This window comes from Aethalodelphis obliquidens, unplaced genomic scaffold (genome assembly GCF_003676395.1).
Source record: "Aethalodelphis obliquidens isolate GAN/ISIS:26980383/991018 unplaced genomic scaffold, ASM367639v1 scaffold33, whole genome shotgun sequence".
Lineage (NCBI taxonomy): Eukaryota > Metazoa > Chordata > Mammalia > Artiodactyla > Delphinidae > Aethalodelphis > Aethalodelphis obliquidens.
This window is the reverse complement of record NW_020837977.1, coordinates 13317266-13335383: the sequence shown is the minus strand read 5'-3', so window position 1 is coordinate 13335383 and position 18118 is coordinate 13317266. Positions and strand designations below refer to the sequence as shown.

Below are 18118 nucleotides of genomic sequence, written 5' to 3'. Positions count from 1 at the left end.
CACGACCCTATGGCTCCAGACCTTCCTACCTTGACTAGCGCTGCGGATCCGATCTACCGCCTGTTTCTTACCATTCTGTCCGGCTCTCTGAACTCAACTTAGGCTGAGCTAACCCTTGAACCCTACCAGGCACCTCCAGTCTAGACCCTCGGCGGCTGGTGGTGCTGTGTTGTTACATGGGTCCTACAGACTCTGACGATTACTACACAGCGGGGTGCGTCATGTAACTGTTCACTTTGTGTTGGTGCCATGAACCACTCCCCCTGGTTTCAGCATAGGCTTCTTTTCCAGTATCACTCTTTAGAAATACAATACCCCTCTTAAATAAACAAGGTTCCCTTAGTACTCATTTTAAGTATAAAATGATATCATTTATATATTTTAAATAAAATGACAAAAATCAGTCAGAGTACAAAACTTGTGGCTTAAAACCACTAAGGTTTTAAAGGACTACTTTAAGAAAAGAGTACAGAGAATAGATACCACAAGAACAAAGCATGTGGACTTAATTCAGCAGGGCTCCAAATAATCATGGTAGCCTCACATTAAAGCAGAGCAGAGCAATAAGTATACGAATAAAAATTTTTCTATATGTCAGTAGTGAATAGCAATAATTCTGACTTGCCTATTGCAAATAATACAAAGTAAACTACTCAACTGATACTTAAATAACCAGCATTTAATGTAAAATATTGATATACACAGATGTCAGCAAACTGTGGTCCATATGTAGTCTACATTGGGCCTGCCTCCTGACTTTCTAATTAAAATTTTACTGGAACACGGCTACACTTATCCAATTAGGCATTGTCCAGGGCTGCTTTTGCACCGTGGTAGCAGAGATGAGTAGTTGGGACAGAGGTTGCATGGTCCGCAAAGCCTAAGATATTGACCGGCCGGCCGTTTACAGAAAAAGTTTGCCAATGCCTAAGCTATGAACTGTATTCTACCCACTGTAGTAATAGAGTTTATTTTAGAACAAGAGTCTGTGAGAGATTATCAAGGTCAATATTTCATCAGTTGTTTGAATTTCTTACAACAAATGGTACTCTAGGAAGGAGAGTACAGTAAAAGTAAATGTGCTGAAGGATTTCACTTACGTCCTATAAGAAATGTATATATCCTTAGAATTTCCCCTAACGTACTTTGAGTTAAAAAATTGGGATATCTATTTATTTTAGGGAAAAGACTGATTTTAACTGAAGTTTTCAACTTAAAAAAAAAAACTTTAGATAAAAGCTAAATATTGGTTTTAAAGGTGTTTAAGAAAACTTCAATAATCATAATTACAAATTACCTATTGTGTTTTATTCTGAAACCAAAAAATTGTGTTCTACCTTCATGCACTGCTCCAGTCCCCACAGGTTCATATCTGTCATCTGTATCACTTTCTGCAAAGATACCGTCTTCGGGCTGCAGTTCTCCTGCTGGTCCATCCTGTTCTTGGTGCAGGTCCTCTCCTTGAACAATGATAATGAACAAAGTGACACAGGTCTATAACAAAGGCCCCAGGCAGCAGCCCACACAGACACAGACGCCCCAACTGAAAGGCTGCCACATACCCACTTCAGCTGCTCGGCATGCCCCGCCCCTTTTCTGGGCCACCGCACATGCTGAAACTCTGTCCTCTCTCTGGCTAAGGGCTAGTGCACCCGAGGGGGTAACAGGTCTTCTCTCACTAGAACATAAACTCACCAAGGACAGGGACCTCACATATTTTGGTGACTAAGTATGCCCAGCCCCTGGGGCCATAACTAGCCATAGGAAGTTCTCAATACGTATTTAATAAGTGAATAAATGAATTCAGAATTCTTACTATATTTGCCTCTTCAGTTATCACTAGGTCAGAGGAAAGGTCACCTTGCGACCTTCCACTGAGAACTGACGTAAAATTCCACGTAACAATCTTAAGTAACTCTCTGCAAATATTCTATTACAAAGAACATCAGGCCACCAGCTAAACCGTATGCCCGGTCATCCGCATTAGTTCAGCTGCATTATACTTTGCTTCTAAAGGTTCCTATGTTTAGCCTTTAAGTTATGCTAAGATGCTCATTTTCTCTTCTGAGACTTTCACGATACACTGAACCATTCTGCTTCTCTTGTGTAGACGTTGGACATGCTGCATGACTCCACTGCCACATGGGTTAGCTTGTCATCACGGTGTAAGACGTTCTCCCAGTAGTAACTTGCCAAGGCCTCGAGCAGAGGATGCTCTGGATGTAGCCCTTAAACGAGAGAACTCAAGGGAACTAGACTCAGGTGTGCAGTGCAGTATTGCTCTAGGAGTGTACGATCTGGAATATCTGACTCCAGATCCAGGTCTGTCCCTAGACCAGCTGTGTGACCCTGGGAGAGTTACTTAATGACTCTGTGCCTAAGATTTCTCTTCCATAAAAAAGAAACAATAAGAGTACCTACTCACAGCATTGTTGTGAGGACTGAAACACTTAGAAAAAAGCCTGGCCCATAATAAGTATTTAGGTTTTATTGTTGCTGTGCTGCTTCTGCTGTCGTTAATATTTTTACCATCATCATCCCAGTAATAACAATACTACTACTTCTACTGCTACGGAGCTACCCCACACACACACTGCAGGACAGAGTCCTTGGTCACTTTACTTCTGGTGTGGCCCAGTGATGTTCTCAGGTGTTGCTGGACTATTAGGCCCTTTTCTGTCTTCTCATCACAGCCTGCTATCTTGTTTCTCCTCATTTGAGATTTTCTGCTTCTCAGCAAACCAATCACCAATTCTTCCTGTCACTAACCGTACAACTCTTTTTCTTCTTTTCTTCTTGCCATGTTCCTTTTCCCTTACTCTCATTTACTCAGTCTAATTTTACAGTTTTTATGTGAGTGGGACTGAGCTCTTTCAGCCATCTACTCAATGGAAGCCCCTGCTCTCATAGGGAGACCAACTGAGCACCGTACACTGTCTGTGAGTCTCCACGGCCCAGGGACAGCCTGCCGTGAGGAAAACAGTCTCCTGAGAGTTTGCTAGACCTCACCGGAGGCACTGCCATGCCTTCCTGCAGCTGCTGCACCAACCCTATGAGATAGCAATTATCCCACTTTGAAGTATGAGAGGCTTGAAGAACTTGACTAAAGCCACACAGCTTATAAATGCAACTGCAGGACCCAAACCTGACAGTGAGATACAGAATAACAGGGACAGAGAGTCTACTCTAGAGATGGTATCAGGGAGGCCAAGTTTGGTCTGATAAGATGTGAAGACTGGAACACACACACGCACACACTAACAGAAGGGAGAGCAAGTTAAGGGCCCCACGGTAGGGACAGGTCTGGCAATGACCAAGAAAAAAGGGAAGGCCAGGTGAGCTAGAGAAAAGTGACCAAGGGGAGAGAGACCAGGCCCAGACAAGGCACAGTGGGCTCGGCCACATCAAACAGGGGGTGCAGAGGAGCAAAGATGGAAACAGGGGCCCAAGTGGATGGGAAGAGGGGATGGTGGTAGCTGACACACGGCAGAAGTCAAAATACGTTTTGGAGGCAAAGCTGAAGGGATTGGCTGATGGATTACATATGAGGGGAGAAGAGGAGAGTGAAATCAAGGAAAACTCCCAGGATGCCAGCTTAAGCAACTAAGTGGATAGGGAGACCATTAACTAAAGACCAGAATAAGAGTAAAACATTGTTGCAGGTGAGCAGGCGAGCTGTGAGATGGAAAGGAATCACGAATTCAGTTTTAGGAACATTTTAAGTCTGAGATACCCATAAAACATACAAATGGAGACAAGAATATGCAGTTAGACAATCCAGGAGCTTAGATAAGCGATGAGGGCCATAGATATATATTCAGAAGCAATATTTAATATTTAAATAATATTTAAAGTCATGGCCTGTGATTTTCTAAGGAGAAAGTCTTGATAAAGAAGAGGTCCAAGGAACACAATCCAATGCTAGCCTGGCTTCCTCTCTCTTGTCTGGCATCCTGCACCCACCCACCTAAATGTCTACCACGTCCTTCACTTCCTTCTTCCCCTACCTTGGGAACCTTTGGTGAAATTTAGTTTGACCAACCATCTCGACTCACTTGGGTCACGGGTACCACCTCCCATCTGATCTCCCTGCTGACATCGCCTTCACCTTATTTTTCACACTGACAGAATACACAACACTCCTTCCCACCCTCCAATGGTTCCAACTCCTCTTAGAATCAAGTAAAAACACCCTTCCCTTCATCTCTCCACCTCACTTCAGACCCTTTTGACCTCTGGACTTCCACACATGTCACGCCCTTTGCTTAAACATTACTCTTTACTCATAGCATTTGCCTGGCAAAGCACTACACCATTCTCCAGCTCCTAAATCAGTATGTCATTTTCCCCAGGAAGCCTCTGCTAACCCCACATAGCATCACGTGTTTCACCATCACAGCACTTACCTCAACATATTGAAATCAATCATGTATTGAGATTGCATCATCCTTGTGTTAGGTTAAAATAAAAAATAAAAAGAAGATATAGGAAGGGAAAGCCTGCGTTTGCTTATACAGGCAGATATGCTCAGGTGAAGTAGCTTTTCTAGCTGAGAAGAAACTGGTAATAAAAGGACACAGGCTCCTAGACTCCTAGCAGCCCAGGGCAAAAACCTACAACGCAGCCAAAGCTGGTCTCCCCAAAGGAGCACAGATGGAGCTGGATGGGATGCTTTACATTTAACCCCCAAATACCTAAGACTGAGTAAGATACTTTAGCTGGCCTGCAAAAGCCCAAGTTAAATGATAGGGAATTCTGTCTGTTTTTAAGAAACATTATTTTTTTCCTCTAGGACTACCTTCAGCTCACACCAAACCACTGGAAGTATCAGGACACCACGTGTTCTGCCCTCTTCAAAATCCTTCTGTTACATTTTGGGGTTCAATTCTGTGCTTTTATCAACAGATGCTTCAAGAAACAGTCTTATAAAATCTTAAAAACACTGGTTTCTATAGTATCATTTAATATTCTCTGTACAGAACTTAACATAAGAAACTTTTTAGATTCTTTAAGTAAATAGCATGTTTACTTCTTCTCTAGTAATAGGACCCACATAACTTAAAATTTCCCCTTGTTTGCTTTGGCGGCCCCCCGAGCATTCAGTATAATTTGAGGGCTGAAGACAGCTCCAGGAGAGCCCACTACAGGTCGCTTGGTTCTGTTCTATTCCCCTCCTCCCGGCTGCCGAGGTATTTGTTCTTGATGTATCACTGGGCTCTGTTTGCTTATTCTCTTAACAATAAAATGGGGTAAAATAAAATGAGTATAGTGTTATTTTAGAAATCCTTGTCCTCCAGTAGCTTATTTAAAAGCCCACTTAACTATTATGTAAAGTTCAAAGTAATGTCCAAGTCATTTAAGGTAATTAACCATTATTTTAGTAATGCATGAAACACAGATTTTAATTCATACCATGTTCTGCGTATACCGTTCCATCAAGAAGTGACTGAACTTGTTCTTGTACTTCATCCTCAATATTCTGAAGCCCTAAAATAATTAAAACATAACTAAGTAGAAAAAACCTAGACATTAATGTAGAACATGAGATATGGCCTCCACATATACACGTTAAAATGAATATATTGGACTAATCAACTGTGTACCCTTTTCCTATCAGCTTAGCCCGTTTTTTATGTTGGCAAATATGGTAGATATTTAAAGTTGGGTTTATTTTGACAGCAGATATAAATGCTAAACAACTTCGTAAGATTTTAAAACATAGGAAACTTAACTCGGGTTCAGATTTCTCTTTAAAAAAAAAAAACCTCACTCAGAGCAAAATTATTTCAGTTTCTAGTTAACAAAATTCACACTAACGATAGAAAAAGCAAATGGGAAGGGCAAAGCTTTCAGAAAAGGAAGTACTGGGAAATAAAGATAAAATGTGGAGGAAGAGGTCAATAAAATTAAAGTACATGGTCAACCACTGTCTTTCCCAATAGTCAGGAGAAAGGGCTCCCTGGCTGGTATGAGGGCTGGGATGGTTGGCTGCCTGCTCCCAGAAGGTGTCGGGAAGCGTGAGTAGAAGACCTTACAAGACAATCCTCTCAGCATTGGAGAACCTCATCTGACAGTCACATCTGTCATAATGTAAATTACAGACGTGAACAACATTAGTAATGACATTGCGACTACACTGTGGTGCTTATCGGATTATCAGGCTTATTGCAATATCATACAACAAACAAGAAGCTATAATTACATTGACACTATTATAAATTTTCCGTCTAACAGACGTCATCTATGTTCACTAAACAGAAGTAGCACCAGACTTAGTATCATGAATGCCATCAAATGAGATAATGCCAACGACATCAGTTATACTGACAAACTAATCTTCAGTGACAAAAACAGAATAAGTTAATCTGAACTTCAGACTGAAAAAAGTGTAAGACTCTACTATGCTAATTATACTACAAAAGCATTTCTAAAGCACAGAGTGCCTTCTATTTTTATAGATGTTGATATTTCACAAACTACTTTTATACATATTCTCACAGAATTATAGAAGACCTTCCCAATCTCTGTTCTTCCCTCACACAATGCCCACGACAGCTTCCTAGCAGAGTTCCCAGTTTTACAACTGCTGACAGCACCAGCCACAGAATATAATGTGAGTAAAGAGAAGTAGAGACTGGCACTCTGCTCCTCTGCTTAAACCCTTTAACGGCTTCCTCTGCCTGAACAGATGAAAATCTAAGTTCCTTGAAGCCCCAGAAGGAAATGCAAGACCTCCACAATCTAGCCTTCACATGCCTCTCTAAAATCATCTGCTACCAGCACCGGCTTAGAACTTGGTGACTGCGCCATGCTGTGTAATCTTTCCACGAGTCTCTGATGCCCTCCTTTCCCCTGGGGAAGTTGAGTAAAGGCAAAAAAAACCACCCAGCCTGCAGTGACTTAAAGACTAAGTGTAAATAAGGCAAAAAAGCAACTGCAAATTCTTCTTTCAAAAGTGTAGCCAGTACAAGGAGAGAGACTGGAAGGCAGATGGAGAGAACTGTGGCAATCAAAGGGGTGGTTATTTCATTGTGTTTTAATGAAAGATATGTACCTCTGTTTATAGAATAGGTGGGTAGTCAGAGAAGACAGAAGGTAAAGACCTAGGTAAGAGGAAGGTTGAGAAGGCAACATTTAAACTAAATCAAATATCACCAAGAAGTTGAAAAGGATATGAGGTGATAACTGAAGGACTCAGGAGGACAAGTTATCAGTAATATGCAAAGAGTAATATGAACAAAGAATAAAAAAAGGAGGAGAGAAAGCAAATAGTACATTTCGGAGTAACAGCTTTGAAAACCAAGATTTTTTAAAATTATAGATTAATCTAGTACAAAGTAAAACTGAGGTGCTAAATCCAAATATACATTCAAATTATAAACCTTAAAAAAAAAAAAAGAAAAAATCACTCTTGCTCTGAAGCCATGGTATGATTACCGCAATTCTACAGGAATGGGAAAGAGACAGGAAATTCTCCTGGGATTATTTGAGCAATAACAAAAAATAAGAGCAACAAATTGATTTTTATTAAAAGGAAGGAAGGTAAATCAAACAGTATTCACCAGTACCTAGTGATAAAGTCAGCCCAAGTATTGATACCACCTGGACTCAGTAATAAAGTTGCCAGTAAATATGCAATGTCATACCTAACACTTCCAATAGGTGGCAAGATGAAACCAAATTTTTGAGAACTACTGGGTAAATGAAAAATGTACAGAAATTAAACAGTACTTTGCAACAAAAATCAAAGCACGAATAGGAAATGATAGTAATGGAACCAAATTTCATTTACCAATTTATTAAGAGACTTCAGGAGTCTTCACCCTATGGGTCACAGGCCCTTGAGTGACTGAGGAAATACTTGAAATGAGCTATGAATTCATGCAGATGTAAAACAGGCTGCACAGAGGATCACACGGAGGCCTGAGAAGCCTTTTGTTGCAGACAGGAGACTCATATTAAAAAGACTGGAAACACCGTAGACCTCCTCTATTAAATAATGTGACAAAACTAGTGTAACGGTACGTGTGTAATTTTACTTTCAATGTAATATGGCACAGTAGTCCTGGACTTGGAATCAAGAAACATAGCATTTAGTTCACAATGTTTCTAACTATGTTCAGACAAGGAGAAACCTCTGTGCCTTGGATTCTTGAGCTCAAAAATTAAAACGATCCTGTATAAACTTTTCTAGAAAAGAATAGAGTTCACGATAAAATTTCAGAAGACAAGAAGAGAAAGCATTTCATTATTCTGCAAACATCGTGAAACAAAATGATGGGTATAACATGACTGTGGACACTGCTACCTGGGATACCTGGCAGCTGAGGTGCAACCAGTCAGAAGTAGAGGAGAGCTTACCTGGCCCCTCCAGGACCTGATCCTCCAGCCAAGGGTACGGCTCGGCCTCTTCTGGTGGGACTGTTGGCTTTGGAGCAGATCTTTCTTTAAAGCCTGCATTTTTATTCACAAAGTTAACTTAAGGTTTTCTTTCTTTTTTAAAAAAATTTTGACACGTTAAACCAAGTAAAATAATGTTTCCAAACACTTCATCAATACTGCCAGTAATTCAAAGTTTCCAAGACTTTATATTACAGGAAAATGTTGATATGCTTAAAAACTGAAGTAGGAAAATAGTTTGTTCTCTAACTTCACCTGGGCCTTTAACATCTCTTTGCCTAAATGAACTTTTCATTTAAAAAATAATAATAAATCATTGTGTGAATATTCACAAATCTCTAAAATATAGGCACTAAAACAATAGGCAAAATAAAATAAAAAGCCATATCTGAACTTGCCAAAAGAAATTCAGTGAGTTCAGTCTCCTCTCGTGTTCGTAAGTGACTAATTAGCTTCTAACTCTTGGACTCCGAATTCAGCAATAAGACAATTAAGAGACTCTGGAACCTTCTACTGTTATTTGCAAGTACTCCATATTTTGATTTATATATAATTAATTATTCTTCTTGAAAACTATAGTTAAATATGAGAGGAAATAATACATAAGTCACTATGTACAATCTTCTAAAGGTAACATTTATGAGCAATATTATTCCATAAAAAAATACGGAAAAATAGTTATGTTTTTCCTTTTTTGTCTTAAGGAAAATAAGACATCAGGGTAAATTAACATGAAAGATGATTTTTAAAGTCAATGCTGGTCTAAAATCTATTATACTGCTAGTTCTTTGATATTTTATATGTAGCACATTAAAGTACATCCTCAATTAAATACAGCTATTTAGAAAACTAAATTAGACTGTCATGAGCTTGACAATTCCATTTACCAAACCCTGGGCTCTTCGCTACCCCACCGAGAATCTTGTACCAAGAGTAGCTACTAAAGAGCATGTGTTCTGCATGTCAATAGCTGGAATGAAAAGGTCAGGAGAGAACTGAGAGGTCTTTTCTAATCTTAAGCAGCTTTATACAACTCATTGGAGATATGCTATTGCAGTCTGGAAAATCCTCATTTCAGTGTCACTTACTCTTCTGTTTTGGTTCTTTATATTTTCCCTTATTGTTCGCTTTTCTATATCTCTTCATTTTTCTCCCACTGACAAAAACACCCTCCCACCATCCCCTCCCAAATCCTAAAAAGACACTGAAACAGATTCACAGGATCCCACCTCATCATTTATATTTCCTCTAGTTACTTATTTCTGATACGACCTAGCCAAAAAACCTAACATTAGAAAACAAACACCAATACATAGAGTCGTGTTCTACTCCTAACTACAGATTCCTGAGAAAGCATACACAAATAGGCACAGACCCTAACTGTAGTTCACTTTCAGAGCACGGGGGTAAGGGATGAAGGCTTATTAAAACATCTCATTTCAAATTCCAAATTCAGGGCTGAAAATTCCCATGACCTTTTCCACTTAAATAAGCCAAGCTTACGTCTCTTAACTATTACTGGAACAGGTATGGACTTACGGCCAAGTTCTGCTGAATGAACAGGCTAAACTTTGAGTCTTCAGAATCAAGTCATTTATCTTTGCACTCTCAGCATCTCAGAAAACACCTGGTACATAGCAGGTGCTCAACAAACTGCTGCAAAAGGGCTGAGCACACCCCGTGTGTGACTGCTCTGCTCTTTAAAGGGCTGCAGACTCTCTGCAGGGCCAAGGCTATAGCTGCACCAGCGAGGCTTAGGGCTGTAGAGGAGGCAAGGCGGACTCACATCAATTTCCCTGCTACTATTTACCAACGAGATGCCTATTTGTGCTCTAGCAGCATCCACCATTTCAGTACCACAAGCCTAATTTACCCGGACGGTCTGGTTTGTCTTTTGTCCTGGTAAAATGACTTCACTCTCAAAAGCATCTCAGTTTGGATGAAAAATTACAGGGTCATTCTTCACGAATCCCATCTGTAGCAGGCTTTCAAAACTGTGCTCCATGGGTTCAATAAGCAGTTAAATATTCCCCCATCAAACAATAAAGATTTAAGCTGCCTGAAAATCCCGTTCTTACTGGATTCTGAGAAAAGTTTCATTTGAAAAAAATTTTGATCCTAAAAGTGCTTGAAAACAACTAGTACATCAATATTCAGACCCACGATGCCCCTAATAAACAGCTTTCTCTAAATCAGCTGGGAGCTATTTGTCTCTAAAATTGACATTGTAAAACGTGAAAAACAACGGGAGAAAGCAGAAGCGCATAACAAGAGAAAATATTGAGTAGCTTTCTTTTCTGTCCAAAGCAGCAGCTGAATTGTAAATGTACTAATACCTGGTCACAGCTATTTTCCAGAGGTGAAATCAGTGCAAAAATATTTTGTAAACTTCAAAGAAGCTGAAGATCGCATTAACACATCTCTTTCCCCAGACCCTTATAAACTTCCTAATATTTAACAAAAACACATTTTAGAATAATTCTTATTGTTTTGATAACCCATGTGGAAGCTTTTACTGTGATGTTTCCAAAATTTTTTCTGTTACCCAAGTCCATTTTAATCCATGAATCCATGAAGTATTCCCCAGAAAATAGTGGTAAATCCATGTCTCATACAAGATTTTAGGCAAAAAGTAAACAAAAATTAAACAAGAAAAATAAATAAAATAAGGCAAATGAAAGGTTTTCAAATTGGATTTATTATGAGGTACACACGGCAAGGATACAGCTCTGAAATGAATCTTCAAAATCAGGTTATGAAATGAATGTATCGGTTCTGATGCTGATGTGGCTGCAAACGACAAAACACCGACTCACACTGGCTTGAGCAAGAAGGAAGTTTATTACTTAACAGCAGGTGGGCTGGCTCTCAGCCCTGGCTTCATCTTCAGGGTGGCAATCCGGGCTCTCCCAGCTGCAAGCTCCTCTTTCAGACAAGATGATGTCCAGAAGCAAAGGACCACCTCTTGTTCTGCTTCTCTTAGGCTTGAGGAAATCCTTCCTGGAACTTCTCACCATTCTTCCCTTTCAGTTTTAACAGTCAGAACCAGAACCCACTTCCATTCCTAAACTGGCAAGAGCAGCAGGATGACCACAACTGTTTGACAGTAATTATCTAGGGTTGAACGAACGTTGCACGTCAACCACGACAGCTCCTGCATGATTTGGAAAACCAACTAGTTCCCTCAAAACACACCTTGTTTTCAGCTCTTTGAGCACATGAGACAAATTAGGAAAAATTTTTTTAAATGTTTACATTTAATAAATATATAAATTTTCTTCCAATTGTAATTAAAAAATGGAGTAAGTTATAAAAAGTAAATGAAGTGAGCACTTTAAATCAACCATTCATAGCAAATTTAATTACCTGATACAATTACTGTAGCCTAGTATCAGCTTACTTCATTCACTACTACCCAACTACACCTGACCATAATGGGAAAGAATAAGTGGATTTTCTTCCCATTCTGGGAAATCAATAAACCACAAAGGCACCCGTACTAACTGGCCATGCTAATCCTTGCTGTTGTTCTTGGCTTGTATAATCAGCAGGTACAATCCTGGCAGGTATCCCAAGAGCAGCCCTACTGCCAGGAACTACAAGAGCTTCCCTGACACACAGTAAGAGCCATTCCAGATTCAAATCATTTTCACGTGACCCAAGGTGGACAGACAGGCTTCAGGAAGAGGATGACATAAATCTCAAAAGAATTAAACACTGCCAGAAAGATTCCTAAGAGCCTGGTTTCAGGACCAATGGAGGGACTCCACAAAGATGGGGTTGGAGTGGACTCAGTTTAACATCTCACAACAGGAGACCATGTGTAGGAGCTTAGGAACAGCAGCCAAGAGCGCTGCCTTTGAATCCATTTGAATCCCATCTTGAACACATTACCACTGCTACAACTTTGGTCTCCACAAGTATGGAAAGCGGATAAAATAGTAACTCATTAGAAGGCTTTTAAGAATTAAATGAGATAATTTAAACCCAGAAAATACACATCTTCCCCATCAGTTAATGTTTTCCTTTATTTCTTCTAAAGAAACAAATCTACCTCTCCCTCCCGCCTGCCTTGCACACATACTCACAACAACATGAACAAAGCTTAAGGCAACTTACAAGGTGGTTAAAACAATTAATGAAAAAGCTTCCGGGTTTTTCCTTAACAAAAATTTTTTAAACATTTTTCACCTTTCTAATATTACTAACAGTGTATACAGACCTGAAATATATTTTAATTATCTACTTTATATGTTAACCATTCAATAAACATCCATTGAATGCCTGTTAATGTCAGTTACTATGATAGGTACTGGACATAAATCATAGTCTAATAACAAAGTCCCAGAAAGAAGCAAAGTGAAGAGCATGATAATTGCAAGGCACACAATCCAACCACCTGGGAGGATCAGAGAACGTGAGGACAGATGTGATGACTTAGCTGGATACTGCAAGAGAGGCAGAAGGCAGCCCACCACAGTGGGAGCGTGTTGTACGCAGAGAGGAAGTGGGCAGGACAGACAATAGTCCAGTTTATTTTTTCTCCATCTCCTGTTTATCTCAGAGCATTTCATTGTAGAGACTGTATCCGCAGGGCCTAGAACAGCCCCCAATACACTGCAGACACTCTGAATATTTCTTCAACGAACCAATAAATGGGAAATAGAGATGACACAGCATGTGGGTCTTTATTTCATTATCAAAAACAACACAGAAACTTTAAGTATATGCCTTCCTCTAATCTTAGAGAAGAAATATTTGAGGCAAGGAAGAAGTGACAGACCTCTACGATGTAGAGATGCTAATAAACAGTGATAAATACATACATGAAGTGAAATCAAATGAGGTATGAAATGAGAACAAAGAAAAATAGATGATTTTCTGCTCTGTAGGGCTTAGAAAATGGAAGCTTTTGCAGAAATTGATTTCTACGTAAAAATGACATCCCAAACCAGTAATAAACATCTAGTTCATGTGGTTTTATCCTCAGGCAAATGGAGAAGGTAGGCCCTGACACTAAAGATTGTTACTGAGGATTTTTTCCAAGTACCCCGAACAAGATTTGCAGGAGAATAAGCCTTCTGGGTCTGCTATATAATACTCACCCTTCAGTTTCCTAAGAACGAACACTTTCTCTTTAGACAGAACCAGGGGAAAATGTAAAGAGTTTAACAAAATAAACCTAACTCACCTGATAACTAAATGGCAGTATTTATCAAATGGCATATTCTCTTACATTCCTCTAACTGCCTAAAGTTATTGTTGACCAAGGGTTGGGATGAGTTCTCTCTATTCCCAGGGCTCTAACTCTGAGCTACCCATTCAGGCTCATCCCATTCAACCCTTCATATCTGGGCGGCAGCAGGAGGCATCGGGTGAGGAGGAGAGAAGGGGAAAACAGTTCCAGAAAGTGCCTGCCTTTGGTGCGGATGAAATACAGGGTATAAATATTCACCGTGTGGCCTGCCCCACACCTAGCCCCCCTTCTCCCGGTAAAAGCGCACTGATTTCGTTGAGGGACTGGTTCTCCATCATCCCAGTTTTAAGGGTGGCACTCGCATGCCCTTGGTCTTGCAGTCACAGCTTGGTTACCCCATCCCCCATTCTGTAAGAATTAGGAATAAATATGAGCACGGGGGACTCCAGGCTGCCTGAGAAGGAAGGCCACCTCCTGAGAGAGCCCAAAGATGGAGAGAGAGGTCCAGACCACTGTCTGAGCACCCAGAGCTAGCATAACCAAAAGACAAAAAGCACAACTACCCCTGGGCTTTACGGTCATGTGAGCCAATCAATGTTTTTGGTCCACGTAAGCTAACTGGAATGGATTCACACATGTAACCAAAAGAACTCTGGAAAATACTTAGAAGTAAATCTAAACGTGTTCCTAATATCCTGAGGAAGAATGATGAATGCTTTTTCCATAGAAACATAGTTACACCGAGACTTGCAGAACCGGAAATTAGGAATTGAATAGGTTTTTGTGGACTGGATGGAAAAACCTCTAAAGACCATAAAATCGCTTCTACGGAAAAACGTGTTGTGGGTACAAAGCAAACTTATAAATAAGTTTTTCACACTTAGACTGGGTATGAAATTTCTCAATTATACCATATACTTAAGACTACACTTTATTTCTTCATAACTTTTTTTTAGGCTTTACATTTCACATCTTGTGTTTCCATGTTGTAGCAGTATCCTTTAAATAACTAAGCATTCTTGCAGTTTTATACATATGTAACATTTAGAATTACTTTTATTTGCCCGTTCAATGATCTCAGTAAAACAAAGTAGGACCCAGTACACCCATTTTACAATGATACGTTAGTTACAAAGAATAAAGAACTTAACTATTTGTCTCACAATCTGTTGATAAAAGGAATGGGAATCATAGCCACAGTGCTTCCAAACTTTTAACAACTGACTGAAACAACTTGGTAGAATTATTACCATCATTCTGACAAAAGAAAGGGAAGCACGAGTGCTAACAACGTACCAGCCACTCACGCACAATCACCTCGAGGGAAAGGAGAGAAAAACCAGCATTTCCAAGATGCATTTTATGGTGAACTGAGTAACCGATTTGGAGAATTGTTACCAATGGGCATTAACAGAAGGAACAGTGGAAGACACAGGAGAAAGGAATAAAAGTCTGGAGACACAGACTAAATCAGCAGACCCATTTCATGGAAAATGACATTTACAGTTAACTTAAATCACTAAAAAAATTTTGTTTCCTTTGGCCGTGCGGAATGTGGGACCTCACTTCCCCATCCACGGATGGAACCTGTGCCCCCTGCACTGAAGCACAGAGTCCTAACCACTGGACCGCCAGGGAATTCCCAAACCGTTAACATTTAAAATCATACTTGTTTGCTCTCTTTCTTTGTTTTCTAATGGAAGTATATACAGGGAGTCCCTATTACCCAAGTAATCATTATGAGAACCTCTGAAGTTACGAAGTTGGATGGCTACACAGGCCATAACACTACAAAATACTCTCTATGAGCCACTCTGGCAGAATTAATTCCCCGGGATTAATTCAAACTTTCATGCTAACAGATTTATGTCAATTTCTTTACCAGTCTCTCCCTCATTTTGAAATGCTGTGGGACCACCTATACACAATGCAAATCATCCATAAAGTAAAACTGAAAATCTTGAAAAAAATAAGATTGCAAATAGTTGATTACAAGCAATGTTAGAAATAACTGAAATTCACACACAAAGCCATTAACCAATGAAAACACAGAAATTACACATCACAACTGAAGGAAAAATATCAATGATTATAAAGTTCTTCCAAAGAAAGTATTCTGAACACTATAGGATAATAGATTCCTGGAAAAACTGATAAGCTCTCAAATATTTTTGTAAAACTGACCGTCTTTACGATGACTGCTACTCACATGGGAAATGTTACCATACAAAGGAAAATTATGCCAAGAATGTCATTTTTTAGAATTCTATGCATCATCTCTTAGTGTAGCTTAAGTAATGTTAGTGATATAACAAAATACATTTATACTCAGTATTTAATTTTCACTTTTCAGGACTTTTTCTGACTCCCAACTACTTCAAGTTATATAATTTTTGTCCCTGTTTTTAGTTGACATTTCAAAAAGGTGACCTTTCTGGTTTTAATTATCCTTACATAAAAATATGAAGCAGCAGAATATAGAAATAACTACATACTGAATAAAAAAGTAAGTAAAACTGAGAAAGCAAGCATAATTTTAACCCATTAATCATGACCAAAAGCATATTTCCACTAAGTTTTTTAGGTGAACAGTAAAAAACTGCATCTGAGTAAAGTGTCACCTCAATTTTCAATAAAATTCAGTTGAAACCTTTATTTACTGAAGAAAATGGAAGGAAAGAAAAAAAAGAAAGTAAGCCAATTCCCAGTTCTCAAGAGCTCTTGAAATATTTTTAATATTTTAGGACAGAAGTTTCAATTCAATTCTTGAGTTGTTATTCAAAGGGAAACTCAATGATAGAACTAAAATATTTCCAGGTGCTATATTAAATAGCAACAGATAATGCTTATATGCTTATGCTGATTAGGGTTAGTCTAAATTTTTTTCACTAATTTCTTAGAATTTAGCATTTATGTACTTTATGCCCCACAGCCATTGACTGCCCTTCAAAAACCAAGGTAAAAATTATTAGAATGCCCTCAGTAAAGGTCATTATAATTTGCTGCCCTTCTCTACAAGGGAGAAAAAAAAAAGTCATCTGTACAGAAATTAACACTTAAAATTTGATACATAAATTTAAAAACTCAATCTATTTATCTTAGCAAGACCTAACATCAGTATATATTTTTTAAAGATTGTAATTTTATGTGGTCGGTGGATATAGTTTTGCTTCTCGTTCTGTCCAGTTCTCAGAGTCTCCCTCTTCTTCTCCCAGAAACTCTTTCCTGCAGGAAGCATTTCATGTGGTTTGAGAGGGAATCCCTCAACCCACACCCAAAGCTTTGTGCACAGGAGCCAGTCTGTCCCCCGACTACAGGAATGGTCACAGATGCTTCCAGGCCCAACCAGGACAGCCAGAATCTCCCAGGACTTTTCTCCCAGGGCCAGCCCAGAAAACTGCATCTTTGTACAAGGATGGCTAAGCTAGAAAAATGTGGCTGGGGCCCCCGGAGGGCCACCTTCCTCATCAAGTGATAGCACCTCCGTATAGAATAAAGTCAAGTAGAAATCAGCAGGGTCAAGATTTGAGAAGAGAGCTAGGAGGAAACAGCTGATTACAGGTCTGTACTTGGGATCTACTCACCTCAAGCCAGTGCCCCCGTATTTGCCACCAAATGAGCCATAAAATTCACTGCGGTTTACTGTGCTCCTATAATCAAACTATAAAAATAATAAAATCCAGACGGATCAACATAGGAAGCCCCAAGTTAACCCATGTGACAATTTCTTTGGGACTCAGTTTTTAAACAACAGAATGATAGGATTGGATTAGAGATATTAGACTAGATATTCTCTAGGCCTGCCCCCTTGCTGGATAATTTTATTATGTCTGTTGGAATTTTTGTCAACTAAATGTACAGGTGCTTGATTTTAAGCAGTAAAAGGTGCCAGCATATTAAAAAAACAAAAAACACAAATACTTTTAGAAAATTTGCACTTAACACTCACTCACTTCTGATTTGAAATATCTTTAATTAGGCCAAAATCTCTGTTTTTAAAGGCTCTTCAAAGAAAAAGGTGAAGAATTATTTTAAAAATCAAATAAAAATTTTGTGGCAGCACTTACGATGCAGTTACAACAAACCAGGTTATTCTTCTCAAATTCAGTAACTGAATTTCACCAGCAGTCACGGTTACAGAATTAAGACTTCATGTAGAACAGCACAGACCATTTGTAGAAATATATTTCTTACAGAAATTTCATTTTATTAAATGTTTTCTGAACTCAATTTTGATCTCAAATTTGCAACTCCTTAGAAACGGTAAACAAGTATGATACAATCAAATATGAAAAATATATGCCATTCCACCAGTATAACTGAAAAATTGTGATATAAAATGAAAGTATATCCTAATTTGAAATAATTAAAGCCTTTCTATAACTATTCTGAGTCTGTAAAGATGTCATAAATAAGCATTCTAAAATTGTTCTTCTACATAAAATTCTCTCTTTTATCCAGGACTGTTTCTAGAATTCTCAGAACACAGTGAACACTAAGTACTGGGCAACAGGAGAAGGT

The 18118-nt window shown here is 39.0% G+C and overlaps 1 protein-coding gene across 7 annotated transcripts in view; it reads right to left on the bottom strand.

Annotated features, from left to right (window-relative positions):
• The window catches only part of ASPH (aspartate beta-hydroxylase), a 386751-nt gene that overhangs the window by 314777 nt on the left and 53856 nt on the right, over positions 1-18118 (bottom strand). For all 7 annotated transcript variants that reach the window (XR_003437357.1, XR_003437358.1, XM_027128024.1 and 4 more), the window contains 3 exons: positions 8362-8454; positions 5413-5487; positions 1338-1460 (listed from right to left, as the gene is read on the bottom strand). Coding sequence is in view for 5 of the 7 variants with exons in the window: in XM_027128024.1 (XP_026983825.1) it covers positions 1338-1460; positions 5413-5487; positions 8362-8454 (291 nt within the window). In the remaining 2 variants the exon portion in view is untranslated. The remainder of the gene's footprint in view (positions 1-1337; positions 1461-5412; positions 5488-8361; positions 8455-18118) is intronic.